Source organism: Nanorana parkeri, unplaced genomic scaffold, assembly GCF_000935625.1.
Source record: "Nanorana parkeri isolate BGI_ZX_2015 unplaced genomic scaffold, ASM93562v1 scaffold1226, whole genome shotgun sequence".
NCBI lineage: Eukaryota > Metazoa > Chordata > Amphibia > Anura > Dicroglossidae > Nanorana > Nanorana parkeri.
Window position 1 is genome coordinate 262511 of NW_017307494.1, and position 21751 is coordinate 284261.

Sequence of the window (21751 nt, forward strand, 5' to 3'; positions counted from 1 at the left end):
TTGACTTGCGATTTTCTTTCCGATTTGGGTGAGAATGCACCCTTAAAGTTTATTATGATTATATTTTGCATTCCTTGGTACAGAGCTTCCTGAAAATAGACCACCCTTGGTAATGTCCACATGAGGCTGAGCCTCCAGGAGGCTCACTTTTACTTTGAAGGAAAAAAAAAATTACAATACTGGAGATAAAATAGTGTTTATTTTTTTGCTTCATATGTCCCTTCATCCTTTGCACATTTCTTGGAATAAAGCATTCAGTTGGCAAATCTTTTAATTGGCATAGAGTACATTTATACATGGTAATTAAATATCTGCATCCTGGAGCTATGGATTAGAAGTATCCTCATATACTATCCTCCTCTCCTACCATTTATCACCACTGATGTGCTTCCACACTTTGTCACCAGCTATTTCTTTCACTACTGTGTGTTATTAAAGCTGAGCTCCAGGCACAAAAACTTTCATTTCATGTTCCCCAGTAGCCATAATGGATATAAATCCACTTTGTGTGCAGAGAGTAAAGCTGTGGGAGGGACCCAACAGTTCCACTCACTACAGGCTAAATGCAGAACAACTACAGGAGAGGGCGGAGACAAGACCAGTCATCCTGCACAAGGAGAGAGAGCAGCAGTGGCTGCTCTGGATAAAAGGTCACCGCTGCACAAAGGAGAGGTTTTATTTTAGTTCACTGCACAGATCTAGAATAAACACATAGGACACAAAGATTCCAGTAATACACATGCCTCTTGCATTGAGACAATATTTGCTTAGCCTGGAGTTCAGCTTTAACTGTTCTTAAGTCTTCAGCTAGCACAACACATGCTGATCAGAACTGCTATTCCCACAGGCTGCGACTTGCTCGAATGAATGAGGAGATGAGAGAAGCAGAAGGACCATTCGGACAACCAGGTCAATATCCCAGCAACAGTCCTACAGAGCAGCAGTACAGAAAGTGCATCCAGGAATTCATCTGCCTTACTATAGATGAGTGTTAGACAAAGCTCCACAAGGGGGCGCAGTTGATCCCTACTTTTGAACTTTTTTTCACCACTAGCTGCTCTTGGCATCCCTTTTTTTTGTTTTTAAAGAAACCTGCATGGGGAATACCTTCTGGCACCAAGGGTGGGAAAAGAAAACTTGTGGACCAGGGGCACAACAAAACCAACATTTTTGGAAGGGTCTGGACCAATGTTATTACTATAATTTTTTTCCCCCTTTTTGCCCTCATCACTGCCGAGAGCAAAATGAAAGATGGTGGTGCGATCCTAATTTATGTACTATTTAGCACTTTTACAAACTGTGATTATTTTAGGTTTTTATGTTTTGAGATCAGAGCAGACACTGAGATGACTACGAGCCTTGGCTCTTCTGCCTCTATAGTGCCTGACTGTATATTTATTTTGTGGTAAATTTGAAGTGACCCAGCTGAGCCAGTGAATGGTACTCCAACATTTAAGGACATGTATCAGATGCCTCGCTTATCTTCGGGTTGTCGTCTTAATGAAATAAAGGCTTGGTCTACCCAAAATCGATATTGTAGTCAGTAGGTTCAGTCACTTGCTGACTTCTTTATTTCTCTTGCAAAGTCTGGTGGAGGATATATCCACATGAGTTCCCAGCTCTGCCCACTTGGTGCAGCTATGTGGATGGGGGAATTCTGACAGAAGGAACTTGTTACTGGAGTGGATAGGAGATATACTGTACAATATATGGCCGAAAGATTGTAGGCACCTGACCATCAAGCCAACATGAGCTTGTTGGATATTTCACTCCAAAACCATGGCCATTAATATGGAGATGTGCACTCCACCTTTTAGGGTTATACCAGCCTCCACTCTTCGGAGAAGAGTTTTCACAAGATTTTGGAGTGTGTCTGTGGGAATTTGTGCCCATTTAGCCAAAAGAGTGGTGGTGAGGTCAGGCATTGATGTTGGACGTTAGACGAGAAGACCTGGCACACTAAACTCATCAAACGATGTCTTTATGGAACTGGCTTTGTGCACAGAGGAACAGTCATGCTGGAACAGAAAAGGGCCTTCCCCAGACTGTTGTCATAAGGTTGGAAGCACACATTATTTTTTTATACTATAAAATGTACAGTACCCTTCCGTGAAAATGCCTGAAATCAAGAATTTGGTGCTGTGTCCTCAAGCTTTTGGCCATATAGTGTAAATAGTAAGTGACAAAACCCTCCAAGGTTTACCTATAACTGAACAATCAGTTTTACAGTCTGTCCCTTTAAGGGGTTCTAACCTGCTGTAGCAAGTTTTGATGAAATGACTGCCGAGTAAAGCTTGGAACTCCGCCCTATGGAGTACCAGGATGTCAGATGCAATGCTACGCGGTCAGGGATGGGAGACCCACAGATCCGCACTTTCCATATTTCCTGATTTTTCTGGCGCTTATTTGTATTTCTTATAAAAAGACAAGCAGACTTTGGTCTTGTGTAATTGGCAGGAGTTTGGCATCAGTTTAAGACAATTCTGAGATCACTGACTATTAATGGACAGGCGCTGACTGCATTTTACCTGCTTCAAGTGGGTTTTACATTCTCCTACATTTGTATGGTAATGCAAAACCTGTCTGACGTGAACAAAATCCCTTCGACACAGGCCCTTACTCAGTGACGCAAGAGCAAGCAATGTGAAATCTGATTGCGGGGAGTTGCCAGCTTTGCATACCGTCAATGCTCTTTGTACGGCTTTGTTGAATAAGCCTGCTGATCTTTCAGCTTCTATGGTTCTCTCAATCATATATTGTTACATTCTGGATTATTTTTAGTAAAGCAGCACAAAACAAAACAAATATCATAACAATGGAGCTTTAACCCATGGCAGCCAATCAGATTTCAGGCTACTGTAGTCGTATTAGTGAAGGGATTATTTTTTTAATGGTTGCTATAGATTGCTGCACCTGAATATCATTCCTTTTGTACAACCTTACTGAAATAGCCTGTTTTAAACACTTCACTGCCTTTTGATACTTTTGATATCCAAAAACGATAAAGAGAGAAAGACAGGGAGAGAGAGAGACTTACATAAAGCTGTCACTGTAGACCAAGGTTGCCAGCTGTACAAAAATGCTCAGACAATGCAATCAAAGTAAACCAGTACTTATTTTGAAATTACCCATATAGTAGGAACCAACTTATGCAGGCTAGTACAAACCAGGGCTCTGGCACCCTAGTAGTTCTTAAGTCAGTCCACCTTCATGTTTCTGGAAGCACTAACACAGTCCCACCTGGTAACCCATGATGCAATGCCCCTTCCCTGAGAAATCTATTGATAGGCATTGTCATAGGGAAGAGGGGGGAACATGCTTATATTCCCACTCTTAGAAAGAAGTTTGAGGTTTCCTAAGCTATTTGTAGGCCTCGTGGTGCGTTCTGGAAACCCATGCTCCTGTAGCCATTATCAGAGTTTAGCCCCTGGGCTCCTACTATAGCTTATTAACCTTAGACTATCTACAGGCTAATTTTTTTAAGAGATCCTGCAGGCAAAAGCAGGAAAATCAAGTATTTTAAAAGTGTCTTTCTTTCTCATAAATTATTTTTGTATTCACTTGCAATGTGAACGTGCTAGATAAGTTGAATAGTCAATTCCCTAGCACAGACCCTCCTCTCCTTGCACGTCATAGTCCTCTTATCTTCTAGGAGTGATGAATTACTCTCTCTGCTGGCCCAGCTCCTCCACCCCTCCCCTTACTTTCTTACATAACCTTTTATGTAGCAGGAAGGGGAGTGGTGAAGGGGAAAAACTATAGAGTGTCACTTGAGTGACAGCTTTGGGTTTGCTGAGGCTGCTGATATCACATGCCAAGATGGCGGCTCCCAGCAGCAGGCTATGGGCATTTGAATCCCTACAAATGAGAGGCTTTTACAAGTAAATAACATGCATAAGATGTTAAATGCACATATAATCTTATGGGAGGATTTTTGTTGAAATGAATGGTCTGACGACTGGGTCTCTTTAACATTGGTAAACTGGTCTCAAACTGACTTTAATCATTTCAATTGCCCGTGTACACAAGCTCTTATGTTGACCATACACTTGGCAATTTTCATACTTCTTTTTGGTTGACAGCGAGGTGCTTTTAATGGATTTAATCCCATTTTCAATCACATGGCCACTTCCCATAGACATAGGCCACTACCCATAGACATAAACACATTGTCATCTGATTTTTGTCTCCATCAGTTAGATTGGAAAGTAATCATATATCTCTAGGCAACCCATGATGTGTACACTTACCTCTGGGTTGGTTACTCTTGGGGTAGAAGCCAGTCAACATGGAACGGACTTTGATGACCAATTGTTATTGTTATGTAAGATTATTATAGATCTAAAAAAAAGACAAGCTTTTGGTTGGCACTCCTGATGTGATCTGTACTGTTTGATGGATGGCTGATCATAGTTCTAGGCATATGAGTGGCTATCATCGTTTTGGTCTAAAGCTAGCCATTGACATTAGATGACTGCTTTCATCTAGACTGGACAGCTACTACCTGGTGTTTATGGAAGCCGCGGATACCCCCAACACCAACTTTTTGAGCTGGTGCCAAGTAGTGTCTCCTTGTTGTGGTACCTTCATAGTGGAAACATATCGCTTAAGGAGAGAGCCACTTGAAGGAGAAAATAGAAAAATAGTAATTTCACGTATCAGGTGCTTGTCTCTTCGATTCTGTCATGGCTACCCATATACAGTTTATATGTAAGTGGCAAGTTGGACAGTAATAGATGCAGTCGTGACAATGGTATACATGGACAGACATTCCAGTCTAGTATCTAGTTGCGTATAGGATCAAGGACCATCCATGTCCTCCATCTTATTTGGAGGAAAATTCCCTTTCTGGCCACAATAATCATCTTGTAGTGGGTGCCTAGCAATCTCTTGCTTTGTTTGTTCTTCTTGTGTATTGTGTACATAGGTGTTTTTCTGTGCATCTGTGTCTTGTTATCATAAGCCAATTCTATATGGACATCATCTTGTTCACTATCATCTGCCTTAAAAGCACACAGCAGTGTCTACTCTCATTCCACATGCTAGGGCTATAGCTGTGCAACTCAATATATGTTAAAATAGAATACCCCTGGGAGTCAGAGTAGTCTTGCAGCTGCTTTTCAGGCAAGTAAAAGCATTTATGACAGGGACCCTTTAAATTGCACTTGCATTTTGTGCTTATTCTACACACCCATGTACACTGACCTGTACATTCTCAATAGGGTCAGTGAACTGTCTCTATGGAGGACCAGCTCAGCTCCCTTCACATTATAGTTGATAGAACAAGATGCAGTTTAGCAAACCTGATACTGTTGTCTCTCTATGGTCCTTCTCTCTCTATCTCCAGGTCTAACGACTGAAGGTGTTTGACAACCAAACATTTTCTTTTTTATTCACCTACTTTGGACTAGAAACCTAAAGGAGAGAATCTAGATGCTATGGGTCTCTAGCAATTATTCGTCAAGGCAGTTTACACTTCTAGCTCCACTCTTATCACTCTACCATGAGGAAGAGGTCTGTGATCTAGCAAGAGCTCTGGGACTATCACCAGGCCCGGATTTCCCACAAGGCCAACCGAGGCCCGGCCTTGGGGCAGCAGGGGTGTGGAATTCCTATCTCCCGACACCCGGGACATGCAGTTCCGGGCACCAGGCGGGTAGTTGTTGTCTACATTTAGCCCTACTTTGGGCAAGCAGGGGTAAATGTACAGCGGGAAGTCGCGCCTTGTTTTGTACAAGTGATCTCTGTGATGTCTCCGAGATCACTTGTATGCAGCCTGCATACAGGGGGGCGCAATGAGGAACCTGGAATTGGGGCAGCAGAGAGAGCCAATCCGGCCCTGACTATCGCACACATCATTGAGCATGGGAGAATGAAAGAAGTAGTCTGGTTGTTGTGAGCAGCAAGAGCAGTTCTGCCATCAGACAATTTTATCCTTGAGGCCATCTGTGTTTTATTAGTGCAAAGGTTAAACATCCTTTAGCTAATTTATCAAAAGCAGACTCAACCAATGGAAAGGCAGAGGTATTGTCCATAGCAACCAACCAGATTCCCTGTCTAGTCTAATAGACCTGTTTGCTTCCTATTGGCCTATTTTACTACATTAAAAAACCCAACTCCTGTGTCTTGCACACCCACCCTCCATGTAAAACAGAGTGCAGCCACAGTAGGCCTTTGTTTCATTGGTGTATTAAAACCAATTTTATATTTTTAAATTTATTTCATTGGTGTATTAAAACCAATGAATTCATACACCAATGAAACAAAGGCCTACTGGGGATGCACTCTGTTTTACATGGAGGGTGGGTGTGCAAGACACAGGAGTTGGGTTTTTTAATACACCAGACTTCAGGGGTTTCAGCCTTCATTTGGGATAAGCTTGAATCTGAAGAAGCATAATAAGTTAAATTCAAATCCATGGAGAGTCTATCACTTGGGCCCCAGTTGAGGATTTATTACCATAAGGCTTCCTAAAGGCATCTTTATGTCACCTCTAGTGCTATGCAATTCAGCTGTATGAAGAGATCAAGACGTTGGGGACATAGAGAGGACTGTTATGTAATATTGATCCTCATCAAGGCATGATCTTGCCCGGTAAGGGTAACTCCATTTTTTTTCCCACCAAATTTGATATTGTGAGGCAGGGGAGTAAAAATATTCTCAGCTTTATGAATACTGTTAAATGTGCAGGTTTTGAAGCATCTGCTGTACCGGTGGACAATGTTTTTTCTTGTTGCCATTGGAGTCTAAGTGAAATCTGTACGGTAGGCCTTGCCTGTCCAAACCAAATCGTAAAGACCACCCGGCAGAAATAATTTTAACCTTTGCAGTGGGGCTACCCTCACACTGCAAGGGTTAAGTGTCATTTCTGCTCAGAGTTCTTTAAATTTTATTTCCAGTCAAATTTAAAAAACAACCCTACTATGCATTTGTCATGTGTTCCAATTCACACAGCACATGTAAAAATAATTAAGACATGTTTTACCTTTTTAGATGTTTCAGTGGAACCGGCCTTTGGATTGATTGCAAGCTTCTCTGTACAATTTCAAAGGACAGGGAGCTCTGGCTGTCCCCATAGAAAGACTAGGGACACTCTCAGCTTCCTCTCATTACTATACAAGGACAGATAAGGCTCAAATCTAGTTTACAACTGATAATGAGATCTGTCAGCACAGTACAGACAGGGTTGGTTGTGGTATATAGTAACTCCCCAGCCCCACTTGCATCCCAGAGGAAAGTTTTGAGAAAAACTTTTCTCACAGTAAAATGGAAGCAACAATGTTTAGTCTTTTATGTATTGATTATGCTATGTGATTGAGAACATGTAACACATAAAATTGGTGTTATCCCAATGTGGCTACAAAAGTTGAAACACCCTTTAATGCCATCTGTGGGGCTTGGAGAAAAAAAAAATGTAAATCATTGATCTATGGATTTATCATATGGATACAAGGTGGCACCATGTCCATAGTTTACCCATGGCAATTAGCAAAACATTTCTGCAGGAGCCTGTACAGCCATGAGGGAATAGTACATTACTTTTTTTTCCCCATAGGTCATCAAATCTGCCATAAAGATCCAAAAACTTGTAATTACACGTTTATTAACCCTTTCCCTTACACGTCTAACTCTTTAGCCTGCAAGTGAAACCTTTTGTTTTCCTTTCTTTGTTTTCCATGGCATGCTAAACCATCCCTTCTTTGGAGTTTCTCTGGACATCGACTGGCATAACTTTTTTATATTGGCCACATGACCTCTCAAGGGGTTTATTAAGCCCCATCTATAAATAATACGCACCTTAGGTCCACTAGCATACTGTCTTTTTGGGATGACGGATGACGCTCAGCACCCTCTTAGAAAAGCACAGAAAAGAAACATTCATCCTTTAGAATTATTGCTAAGATCATTTTATTGCTCACTGGAGAACATGCAATAAATTCCTAGTCATACCATCACCAAATAATTTAAATAAGCGGGAACGGGAGCCATATTTGTTATTAGTCTCCAAAGGCCTATAACATGCTTAATGAGGAGTTCCACATTATTATAACTGTCACTGTATAAAAGCATTAAAAAGGTTGGTTAGAATTGAACTCAGAATAAGGGGGTGGATATTCTTTAACGTCCAGATTTTATTCAATTAGGGATCGGAGTTTTATGGCATTTGGTGAAAAGCAGGAAGGTCACGATAAGACCACCAGAATGCACTGCCAGTTATTAGCATGACTTCTTATACCAACTATTAACCAGCAGGACTTGATCCTATATGGAGATTTAAAAAAAAAGGTGCTAACTTTATTGGAGGTCCTTATATATATGGCCATTTTACTACTATCACTCCGCCTCAGGATTTGTTACTAGGCGTTTACAGTCTACCCTTTACCAAGAACCTTGGTGGCAGGCTTATGGCCTACGACACGGGCCCGCCATTACACAAATCACCTTTTTTCGACGCCATGGTCAGAATATTTTCTGGTAAAAGTTGTACATTTTATGTAAAGGAAAAACAACAAAAAACAAATCCTATATACTTGTGCACTTTTTCCTCCTAGCAGTATTTAAGATTACATATATCTGTATATGTTTTGTTTGTGTAAATGTAATTTTGTAAGTGATAAAAAAAACAAAAAAACAATCGTTTTGTACTGCTTTTCACTTCTGATTTTTCTTCAGTGAAGGTGTTATTTTTATTATGATAATTTATTATGGATTTTACCACACAGCAGTGTGTTACCTTCTTATATGCTATATGTAAGAGACGGTTTAAATCAAGTCGCATACTGCTGCCTAGAGGATTGAGCTGCTTTTTTCTTTTTTTTGTAGGATATATTCTTTTTATGAAAACACTGTTAGTTATTTGTTGAATGTTGTGAATCTGCTGGTAAACTTTGTAATTTTTTTTTTGTATCTGGCTCTGAGCCTCCATTTAGCCAGAGCCAATCAGAACTCTGCACTGCTTTGCTACTTTTTAGGCATAAGAAACAAATACATATTCTGTATAACATATGGACGTTCTTTATATTACTTACAGTGTCTTTGTCTTAAGAATGGGTTTCAAATAGTGTATTACTTTAAATACTTTTTTTTTTTACCTTTTACTAGGAAGTTTGTATTTTCCGTGTAACACATATGTAATCTGGACGTTTGAGAAAATTCTTTCAGAAATCAATGTTTTTATAGCATTTTTTTTAATGTTCTGTGTTATCTTTTTGTTTTACATTTATGTACAAAAAATTTACACCAAAAGGCACACAAAATAATTTGGGCCTTATTTATTAAAGTGTCTAAAGGAAAAACATGGGAACCAATCAATTCTTTTATTTCTTCTAAATTGCAGTCTGGGTACCTGAGACATTTAAATAATAAAAAAAATGCTTCTGTACTGCAGAAATCTTAAAGCTGAATTCCAGACAAATCACTAAATACACAAACAAAACCGATATAAACGAAACTGTTTTATGAGATTTGTATAACGTGCTAAAGCCTTGGTGCCCAACAAGCGAGCCACCTGCATTTAGCATGCAGACTACTGTGCTCCAGCCCACTAATCACGTCTGGAGCACAGTAGGCAGGGGCTTCGACCGGCATTGGCTCTGGAACCGACTTTTGGTGATAGCCATGGTCAGGCACTATGCCCAGGAGCTAAATTGATCAGCTCTTGGGCTTCTGCTCCTGCTATCAAACTTTCTGTAGGAGCACCAGTAGCAGGCCAAGCAAAAATAAAGAGCACTGCCCAAGGTGCAACACAATGTGGAACAATGCATCTGCACTGTGTTTACATTGGAAGTTAAATTAAGTCATGGTACTTACTGATAGAATAGAGGCTCAGGCAGAGCTGATGTAGCTCTATCCAGCCTCTCCCTACAGATGAAGTCACGGTACTTCCTGATAGAATAGAGGCTCAGGCAGAGCTGATGTAGCTCTATCCAGCCTCTCCCTACAGATGAAGTCACGGTACTTCCTGATAGAATAGAGGCTCAGGCAGAGCTGATGTAGCTCTATCCAGCCTCTCCCTACAGATGAAGTCACGGTACTTCCTGATAGAATAGAGGCTCAGGCAGAGCTGATGTAGCTCTATCCAGCCTCTCCCTACAGATGAAGTCACGGTACTTCCTGATAGAATAGAGGCTCAGGCAGAGCTGATGTAGCTCTATCCAGCCTCTCCCTACAGATGAAGTCACGGTACTTCCTGATAGAATAGAGGCTCAGGCAGAGCTGATGTAGCTCTATCCAGCCTCTCCCTACAGATGAAGTCACGGTACTTCCTGATAGAATAGAGGCTCAGGCAGAGCTGATGTAGCTCTATCCAGCCTCTCCCTACAGATGAAGTCACGGTACTTCCTGATAGAATAGAGGCTCAGGCAGAGCTGATGTAGCTCTATCCAGCCTCTCCCTACAGATGAAGTCACGGTACTTCCTGATAGAATAGAGGCTCAGGCAGAGCTGATGTAGCTCTATCCAGCCTCTCCCTACAGATGAAGTCACGGTACTTCCTGATAGAATAGAGGCTCAGGCTTTATCCAGCCTCTCCCTACAGCATTAGACCACCGCTATAATGATCTATTGCTGGATGATCACAGCCAAGTTAGAAGTGATATGTTTCTGTACAGCTGCATGGGCAGGTCGTCGTCTCCAATGACCAGATGCAGACCCCCCCCCCCTCTCCCCCCCCCTGATGGAAAACAAATGTGTACAAAAAAGGATGTAAATACATTTTAATAATTTAATAAAGAAAAAACACTGTTCCTATTTATCCTAGGGTCACACCAAACACTTCAAAGGTTCTAGGTGACAAGCCCAATGTCATTCAGAATTGAACACATTTTAGCACACCTTAATGCATTAAAGTCAGACATGACTTTTTTGTAATGCAGCACAATGCAACGCAAAGTATATGTACTGTAGTATGCTGCTGTTCGGGTGCATTTCCTGCTGCTGTAACAGTGAGTTGGGGTAGCATTCAAAACAAATGGCACCCCAACACATGCACATCCTGCATTTTTCTTGACTACAGTTTAGTAATGCAGTCAGGTCTTGTCCCTGCCCCAGCCTGTGATTGGATGGTGAAGGAGAAGCAGCAGATTGATGAGGTCATCTGTCACTCTGCTCTTTTTTCATATCAGAGCTTTCCTTGTTAGCAGCAGAACTGATTGGCTCTTTGTGCTGCTTCTTCCTCTCCCAACCTGAACTCTTCCGTACAGAGGACTGCCAATGCCAAGTCAAAATCAGGTACTAACACTAGTTGCTTTTAAAAACACACACCGGGCACAGCAACTTTCACTTCAATACATTTGTCTTTGGCTGCTGGGTCTACGGCTATGACCCAGCAGGTCCCACCCACTACAGGCTGCCTGCACAAAATGACAGAAGGGGGCGGAGACAAGACCACCCTGCACAAAGAGAGAGAGAGCAGCAGAGAGTGGACTTTATTACAGGAGGGGGCGGAGACAAGACCACCCTGCACAAGGAGAGAGAGCCGCAGTGACCAGTCTGTTTTACAGGAACAGTGCAGGAGCTGTTTCATGCTGGATTACTGAAATACACAAAAGACACCACGATTCAAGTAAAGATATATAAGTCTCTAACATTTAGAAAGTATCTTTTTTGCCTGGAGTTCAGCTTTCACACATGGCAGCATGAATTGGTGTTTTTTTTATCTGCCTGGAAGTCAGATTCAAGTTTGCCGTCAGAAGTGTTTGTATTTTACCTTGAATACATCTGGATCAGTCCTGACTGCTACAGTGTCCAGTTCATATCTGGCAGCTGGTCTGCAATCGCATTTTCTATCAAATTCTCCCTGAGACACTGATTTTAGATTGATGCATTTCACAACCAATCAGATGTCGGCTTTAATGTCAAGATTTCATTGAGAAGACACTTTTTATTATTGTACTGCATTGATCACAGACCTTTATCTGTGTATATTGTAAAGTAGATAAGCATACTCTGCATGTAAAGCCCATTTCTTGCTTTCTTCTATTGCTAACCTAACTCATAATGAATTGTGCTCTGATATACCCTTCTCCCCTGGAGATATGTTACCAGAGACCTGTGCTGCTTTCTACAATACCAAACTGGACAGATTTAACTGATGCAGCATATACCAGTTATATGCATATCGGTAGTTGGATGGAAGCAGAAGTCTGATTGTTTGCTTTGAATGTGTTCTCTTTAATAAGTACCAGTTTAAAATAAGTTTAATAAGTACCAGTTTAAAAATTCATTTTTATTCCAACACTGTAATCAATATTTTGTTTTGCTTTCAAATACATTGAACTCATCAAGAGTTTGAAAAGAACAAATCCCATTAGGCTTGAATTCCTAAAACAGATGCAAAGGAATGTGTGCTGCTAGTAACAAAATATGAGATGATTTCTTCCATTTTCTAACCCTCACTGGAACAAATCAATTACTATAGACCGCACAGATTTCCCCTTTCGGGCCTTTCCTGTCCTAGGGTAGAGAATGATAGAGTATCATGTACTGTTAGCGGCTTCTACATCACAGTGGAAGAAGGTAAACGTTTGATTGGTGCTCTTTATCAATTTCAACAGCTTTTTATTTTCACTCCCAATTGACCTATTCGTTTATAACAAGCATTCCAGGTGCATCAAAGCAAAAAGTGTTCAAAGCCTTGCAGTTCATTTTCTTTAGAAAGAAGCCACAGCCTGAGAAGAGAAATGCCCCTTACCAGCATTCTGCAGAAACAGAATGTTAGTGATGGATGCCGGCAGAGAGAGGAGAGGACGTTCACCTGGCGGGATGAGCTATGCCCCCGGGTCCCATCCTCTCTTCTGACACTGTCGGGCTCTCGGTCCATCACCGAGTGCCCGACTTTGTAGAGGTGGTGAAACCAAAATGACTGTCAGTCATTTTGGTGTCATCTCTCCAATGGTGTCACCCAGGTGCAGGCTGCATCCCCCTAGACCCCCCTTGTGACGCCACTGCTTTCTGTATGGAAGCAGTAGCCTGTCTGCAGAGGTCCAATGTACTGGTGATGCAATGCTGAGACAGAGCTAGAGCTCTTCAATCGGTAGCTTTGCTGAATGCAGAATTATTGTCTGTCTCTGCAGAGAGATCACTGCTTCCACGCAGAGGGCAAGGCTCCTTTAGCTTGCTGGCAGGGGACAGCATTTTCCACGCAGGCTGTGGCTAATTTCCAAAGAAAACTGATTTGGAAGACTTTGCACACCTTTTGTTTTGTTGCAACTGGAATATAATTAGCTAACTTACACTTAATGTTTAGTTGGGCTTTAACACAAAAAATTATTTTCTTTAGCTTGACCTGTTTGAGACGGTATTGCCCACTGTTTGGGTTCATTAGTAATATACACATGCTTAGGTAGCTCAGTACTCTGAAAAAAAGAGTGTGCACTTAGTAATATCCCTAATTAAAAGGCTGATGACAAACATAAGAATTCTATATAAAACATAAAACAAAAGTGTTTTCTGTTCTAGTCATTGCAGACGAATCTAGTCAGTTACCCGGTGAAACTCTTACTTCTAGATTTATATTATTTTTCATTATTTTGTATGGCCTTTTGATCATTTGTGTACATCTGGACTACTTTTATAACCTTAATTGTCTCGCTGCGGGTTTGTACTCGGCATGAATTACAGCCACTTGTAAAGCTTGTTGAAGGACTGTGATGGCCAAGACTTTACCCTACTATGGACACTTGCTATATGCGTAAGGCCCACCAGAAGCACAAGAGCTGCTTGCACTTATGAGCAAAGCAAAATGCATTGTGTACAGAAACTGGTTTCTTCTATTGAAGATGACCTATGAAGTCCTGCATTTGGCCATCTGGTTATGATGCTTCGGTTCTGGAGCACGTATGCCGTAAAAAAATTAAGAGAAAAAAAAAAAACCTTCTTGAGATCTTTTTGTCCATCCGCCAGTTGTATGATCCTGTAAAGTGTACATATCCTGTAAATCCTAATGACGTTGATCCGTGCGAAAATGGTATCCTGTCCTGAGACAGAGCCCCCAAATTGACGTCAGGAAGTTAAATACGCATGACTATAGATAACTGCACAATGGGAACCCCTCTTGCTGTATATAGGCTAATGCATATTTTACCTTTTTGCTTGCACCTTGGGCGGTGCTCTTTATTTTTGCTTGGTCAATTTTTCAATGTTTTCTGTGAATATTATATGTCATGATCTCTGTACTTATTTCAGCTCATTGTTTCAGGAGAGGGCTTCTTTGGAACTCAATGAATAGACCCTGGGCAAAAATGATAAGGTTCTGGGGCCCTTGGGAACAATGAGTTTAGAATTTAATGCAAAGGTGTTTGGTGTGTGTTGATATAGATGCTATAGAACACGCACATTCACGCAACCCTGATGTTTTTACTCCTTCTTATAAGCACTGTTAATAAAATTATACTCCAACTCTTATTCTGATCTGCTTACCTCCTTATTGCCTTGTCTTGTCTTGCTTTATTAACACTTGCTCAGCACACTCTATTCTTCCTCTTCTTACAAAATCCTTCTGCTTGGCTGTGTTGCCTACCGTAATCTCTAGCCTACTTCTGAAGTGTATGATAAATGTGTAGCTGCAAGGTTCTTTTCATCTCCAGCAGGGACACACACCACAAAGCCTACAAAGACCTTATGGAGAAACTTGCAAAAACTTTTTATGGTTTCAAAAATTTCGGAACCAATGACCCCAAAAAAGTAGGAGGATTGGAAGCTCTCTCTTCATGCTGAGTTTCTGAATTAGAAAATTTGTTCTTGGTCAGTGCCTTATAAATTATTGAAGCTATAGACCGCCACACAATTAGCATTTTTAGAAGGTCAGCAATGGTTTTTAATTTCTCCAGGTGCCAGTTTGCTTTAAATCATGTATATTCTACCAGTGTGTATGCATGTGTACATTGCTGGGAATCTGGTGTCTCATGCAGAGCAAAGTCTATTATATTAATAAGCTCTTTAGGCACTTAAGGCTCTTTCTGCAGAGGCCTGCTGGTGGTGTTTGCCAAGATCCGTGCTACAACATAGACATCCTAAACATCATCCCATCTCTCTAATTTCAGCAAGACCAAACTATCATCTCCTAACATGGGAATCTTCACACATAGTGTAGGATGAAAGAATGTGTAAGGTCAGCAAAACGTTCTCCTACTTCTACTAAAGAAACAAGACCACTGTATCCGTTCTCAAGATTCATTACTATAAAGCAGCACCTTTGTTTACACAAATCGTATATATTTCAGTGTTTTATCATCATAAATTATCTCATAAATTGAAGTATATATAACATAGGATGCCACAAAGCAACATAAATAATTGTAGTGCAGTATAACTAAAAAAGCATTAAAGAAAGTACTTATCAGTACCAATCTAGGGCAACACTCACCAACACTGTTTTGACAATTCAAAATCTATGGGAGATATGCAGAGTGTATTAAGGTATTATGTACCTATTATTCTCCCCAAGCTGACCAGTGGAGCAGTTAAGCCACATTTATTATTGCTCTATATTATTCCATTACAAAAAAGCAAATCAAGGGGAGGCTGTACCCCCGCAGAGGAGTCTTCTGTGATAAAAACCTAAGCATATGTTCCTCATGATCAAAGTTGAGTAGTGGTCACTGCAGCCTAGATGCCAAAACTAGACATAGTTGACTGTAATTCTGTGACTAAGTGGCCTGTCTGGGTATTTTTTTCTTTTATTTCTTTCTATAAAAAATTACCTGGTGATCTCCTGCCATGGAGTTCCTTGTGTAGACACTGCCTTCTATAGTGTGGCAACACTCTGTTCTTTGCTCTCAATTGTGCTCCTGTGTTGCCACCATCTGGAATCAGACCCGGTGAAATGCCACACTGTCATGTCCTTGGGTTTACATTCACTTTAACTACTACAGGATCTCTCCCACACATTGGAAAGATTGAGAATGATAATTGGGTCAATCTTGTAGACACTGCACAGGTCCATTGCTGGGTTTTTGAGAAGGACGTATAGTTTACCAGTCAGTCTGTGTTTCTGTCTCCATCTAGGATCATAGGCTATAGGCCATTACAGAATGATTTTCATATAAAAGACAGAAATGTGGTTTCTCCAATGCACCGCTGGGCTTTTTTTTCCAGTGATATGGTATAGAGCATTGCAGACCATGAAAGCAAAGATACTGGGGTTGAATTTCCACTTTGCTTAGTGAATGTGGCAAAAATTCACTTTGCAAAGAATACCCAAGCACGTGCAATTAAAAGTATTTTTGCTTGCACATGATTGGATGATGGATGTCAGCAGGGTTTTCACTCATTCACTAAGCTAAGTACTATATTCTCTTGCCAAGTGAAAATTGACTTTGCTAAGTGAACAGCCTATTTGCTTTTTGTAAATCAACCCCTTTGATCCTTTGAAGTTAGAGGTGCCAGCTGGAAAGGTTCGGGCATCTTGTACAGACACATCCTGGGATGATCACCAAGTAGCTGTTTCAGATTCAGCGGGATGGAGGTCCTACTACAGATCCAGAACATGTTAACAGAATGGATGTGCATGTGTAGGTCCCATTCTTCTTAGAATTCTAACACTTATCTCTTCGCTTCATCTCTCTGAAGAACAAGCTGCATGGATATATATTACTTTCTAAGCTGAGCTTTCAACCTCAAAACACTTGCAAGGGCATTCAATAAAGGGTGAAGAGTTTGGAGAAGGCAGGAGAAGTGAACAATCTAGGACAACATAGCTCACTTGGAAAAATTCTCCAATTCAGCTCACTTTTCAGTTCAGCTATGTTGTCCTAGATTGTTCACTTCTCCTGCCTTCTCCAAACTCTTCACCCATTTGTGGATAATCCTGTTTATGTTACCTAAAGCAGTGTGAAGGTTTTAGCTTTGCAAACAATAGAGACATTCTCAATAAGGCAGTTCTAGTCTAATTTTTTACTTGGCCATTTTTTTTTATTTTCACTCATTACGTTGCAGGTGACACCACTTATTTGGATATTTTCCGTGAATTTTCACACATGGCATCCAACAACCCCGAGAAGCTGAGCCGGCGAAGTGTTCACTTCAGCCAATCTTGTCGATAATGGATTCAGGGAAGACTTATTGGACAGAACTGGTGGATTTGTATAAAGGCTGGAGTACTCCAGTTCTACAAGACTTGGAATCGACTTAATAAACCACTCAATGGAGAAGGAATAGGTTCTCTAACTTCGGTTTGTCGACCACATAAACCCTTAAAGTGATAGAACTTGATGACATTTAGAAGTGGCTTCTATTGTTTATGAATTTAAATTCCTTCCATGCTTTGTGGGAATCATTTTCTTATTGAGAATTATGATCACATCACTACACATAAAGAAAATTCATTGGCACCAGTCCATGTTTTGGAATTACCTGAAGAAAACAACCCTCAAATCTGGAACTCTCTGTATATTAACAGAGAGCTCCTAGTTTTCTAAAAATGATGGGGCAGCAAATGTTGGCAACTTTTCTATGTCACTAGGGTCCAAATTAGTCAGCAAAAGGTGTTCTTCTGAAAATGCCTTGATAGGAAACCCGTCCTGAGAAATTTATGGAGTCTGCCATTGCTGACTATTCACTCTCAAAATACGAGTTTCCTGGCTCTCATGCTGATCTAATGGCTGCAATATTTACTGAATTACTAATCTGGAACAAGTATGCAAATAAGGACTTCAGGCTTCCCTGGCTGCAGTTACCCTAAAAGTACTGAAGAGGATTGGCATGACTTTCAGCCACTTAGCATTTTCAGAACAATGTTAGCAATAATCAGCTGATCGCTCCTACATCACTGGAAGCATAGCAACCAATCAGCTAATATATATCCCTTTTGACTGTCCATTTGGTTGTAAACTTCCAGTGCAAAGGTTGGCTGTCAATGTAGGTTAGTGACAGAGCGCTGACGGGGTTTCACAAGTCTGAATCACAATGAGGTTGCACGAATGGACCTTTTACTCTCAGTCTTATGTCCCCCAAATTGGTGTCTACATTGTACCCACCTTACAAGCTGGACATCTGTTTTTTGGATTTTTTTTTTACTATAATGGATTTTTATTAACTTGCATCCTATTGTTTCTCTGGCTGGTCTAGAGAAGAGCTGTGGGATAATATATATCAGAAAAAGCAGGTTCGCCATAAAGAATAATCGTTCGGGTGAGCCTGAAGAATTAAGTTTTACCACAAGTAGGAGTTGGACTCTGTGGAAGCAGATTCGTCTTGATGGAACTACCACTACCATTGATATACCTTTTATGCTGTGAAGTTTAAGGGAATCTAATGAATATAAGAAACATAGACTGGTTATCATTTGGTTACTGTGTTATTGATCCATTACATCTAGGTGGCTATTAAGCACACAGGTGCATTCTGCAAGAAATCCTTAAATTATATTCTTCAGATAAGACGTGAGCTATCTCCCCATTCATGGACTTTTCTTAATGTTCATGCACCTGTTTTTATGTAGTGAACAGCTTCTATAGAGCAGCTTGGAGTTAAATATCCCTTTATGAAAGCAAACGATCTGTTCTCTGCCAGCAGAATGACGCACCTTTGCAAGTTGTACAGCAAATTGTTTTGTTACTAGAAAGCTGATGCAAACATCACCAGCCCATTTGACCAGGTGGTTCTTCCCTTCACCAAATAAGCACAGCAGTATGCAATGATGCAATGAAATCATATGCAAACAATCATTACGGCACGGTGCCTTAGTCAATGAATGAGTCAGTGCAGAGAGAAATGATATGGTACTGCAGAGAGAAATGATATGGACTGATTGCTGCACTTCGTACATCACAGTGGTTCTTTACATAAACATACTGTGTGACAAATCTGCAGCATAACTAGTCCGGCTTAGTTACATAGATTTGGGGTTTGTGTACATGAGCATTTGAGGTCTGTAAACCAGGTAGGCTAGCCCTTAAAGGATAAGTGCCCTTTAAAACAACGTGCGCTTATCCTTCAGACCCCTTTAAGGTGACATCACCACTCCCGACTCCTGCACAGATGAATACTTACCGAGTTTCTACAGGCTTGGCCTCTGCTGTTTGTTTACATTCTGTGGTGGATGTCTCCTTCTCCTGGCCGTGCTTGCCCATTTACTTCTACAGGGCTCATCTACTTCCGTCTCCGAGCCCCATGGAAGTCAAAAGATATGTATTGCTCAGGTGTGGTCAAGAGAAGGAGACATCCACCACAGAATGTAAACAATCAATGGAGGCAGGGCCTGTTGGAACTGAGTAAGTATTCATCTGTGTAGGGAGAGAGAGGGAGTAGTATGTCTTTATGGACCTGTTTTCAGGTCCATAAAGACATAGGGCCAGATAACCTAAGATTGTTGCTTGTTGAGGAATGCGAATTAGCGCACCTGACATCTTATTTTGGCAGATTGCATGTCTAATATACTATGTCACAGCGAATATAGTGTATAAGGCTCATGGTGGAATGAGTAACTGTCTTGCGCCATCATCCTCTTGGTGCTCACCTGCATACCTCTATTGTGCCAGATATTGACAGACTAATTCTCTAAACTGTAATTTATTTGGCGCAGATTGTGTCATATTTAGGATTTTTTATAATTGGTGCGCTAGTTGCATCTTTTTTATTTTTTCAAAACCCTTCAAATTGAACTGTTTGTGAATTTAAAAAGTAGGTTTTTGTGTACCAAATATATGGTGCACCAACAATAGTTTATCTGGCCCATAGTTTGAAGAGTTTGGTAGGGAGGAACTCAAGTGGGCTGCACAGACCTCTAATCTCAATTCTACTAAACACCTTTGAGATGAATTGGAATGCGTTTTGCAAGCCAGGTCTTCTCATCCAACCTTACACATACTCTTTGGCTGAATGGGCACAAATCCCACAGATACACTCCATAATCTTGTAGAAAGCCTTCTCAGAAGCATGGAGGCTGTTATAGCTTTAAAGGATGGGCCAGCACCATATTAATTGCTTTGAAATGGGATGCCCATCAAGCAGGGAAGAGGGAGATTTTATATGCATTTCAAATCATTTAAATAAAAAATAAAGTACATCTAAACCCTAACCGGTCGACATTTAGTTTTCTAAAGAACTGTATATTATAAACAATTGCTGCGGTTTTTATATCTTTTTTTATTTTGATTTTTTTGATAAATGCACTATATGGCCAAATGCATGTGGACATAAACCTAGACAATTGTGTGCTTCCAACTTTTTGCCAACAGTTTGGGGTCCTTTTCTACTCCAACATGACTGTGCCCCTGTGTACAAAACCAGGTCCGTAAAGATGTGGTCTAATGAGTTCGGTGTGCGGGAATTTGAGTGACCTGTACAGAGCCCTGACCTCAACCCTACTGAACCTCTTTGGGATGAACTTGGAAAAGGGATTACAAACCAAGTCATTGTTCAATATCAGTACCTCACCTTACTAATGCTTTTTTTTGCTGAATGGGCACAAATTCTCACAAACACAATCCAAAATCTGATTGAAAGCCTTCCCAGAGGATTGGAGGTTATTATAGCCACAAAGCGGGTCAACTCCATATTAACAGTTTTGGACTGGGATATCCAACAAGTTTAACTAGGTGTGATGGCCAGGTGTCCACAAATGTTTGGCCTTATAGTGTACATATAGCTATATTTGATAAGAAAGTGAAAAGTACAATATTGATGCATCAAGGGTTACAATCCATAGGCCAATCAGATTGTATGCCTTACATCTTTTCTCATCTTTAGGTAAGCCTTTCAGATAAAGGAAGAGGTGCGAAGGCTTAGGGCATACATTATTAAAAATACCCATGTTAATGACCAGGGATGGAACCATGGTAGGTGACACTTACCTTAGGCAGATGCCTGCTCTGCCTAGAGATATTCCTGTCTTTAAATAGGACCACATTGAAACCAAATAAATAACACTGAAAGTCTAGCCACACATGCAAGTTTTCATTAAGCTTTTATTTCAAATTCCAATAAGACCAGAGGTTCCCAACTACAGTAACTGGGCCAAATATTCATTCATTGCAGCCTGAAAATATTTAGTAATGCTGGGCTTTTCATACAAGTTTGAATCCATGAAAGACAAATATCTACAGAGCAGCTTATAAATGATTATATCTATATGCAGCGCAACATATCAAGCGGAAACGCCTGACCCTACCAACATGCTGCATAGGAGGACCCTTTGTCTGGATGTAGTGGTCTCTATGCAGAGGTCCGACATGCCCCCTGCTGTGCCAGACCTATAGATCCGCAATCAGCAAATCTCAGGCTCCCTGCTGAATGTTCTAACTTTGACTCAGCAGAAGGCTTGTTGGACTTCTGTAGAGAAACTGCTGCTTCCCCACAGAGACCAAGGATCCTTCTGTGCAGCATTCTGGTAGGGGACAGACTTTTCAACAGGCTGTTGCTGCTTTCCAAAGAAAACAAACTACAACTTTTTGTTTCAATGCACCTGGAATATATTTAGCCAATTTAAGTTAAAAGTTTAATATAAACCCACGCTAGAGCCTAAGCTATTACAATCACTGTGAGAAGAATCACAAGACACACACTATTGATCCCCAGTTGATGGAATGTGAACAGTGTTTCTACAGCACTTAACAGACAAAAAGTATGTAGGTCACTATCACTGACCTTCTAATAATGCTAGATTTTGGTTGCCATGCTAATCCTGTGGCTTCTACACTTTTCAAGCTGTTGATTCTGAAGAGATATATAGATTGTGAGTTCTTACTTCACTGGTAGTGTACTTGCACCATGTCACTAGCACAGAAAATACTAGCAGAGACACCAACTACCA

At 40.8% G+C, this 21751-nt stretch overlaps 1 protein-coding gene across 3 annotated transcripts in view; it reads left to right on the forward strand.

The window, feature by feature from the left end:
* ACAP3 (ArfGAP with coiled-coil, ankyrin repeat and PH domains 3) overlaps window positions 1-17150 on the forward strand; it is a 160452-nt gene extending 143302 nt beyond the window's left edge. For 2 of the 3 annotated variants that reach the window (XM_018568682.1, XM_018568683.1), the window contains 2 exons: window positions 848-909; window positions 16936-17150. In XM_018568682.1, coding sequence (XP_018424184.1) covers window positions 848-909; window positions 16936-17042 — 169 coding nt within the window. In that variant the 3' untranslated portion in view covers window positions 17043-17150. Of the gene's footprint in view, window positions 1-847; window positions 1531-16935 lie in introns of those variants that run through there. The other variant, XM_018568684.1, reaches the window with a different exon arrangement.
* The last annotated feature ends 4601 nt before the right edge of the window (window positions 17151-21751 follow it).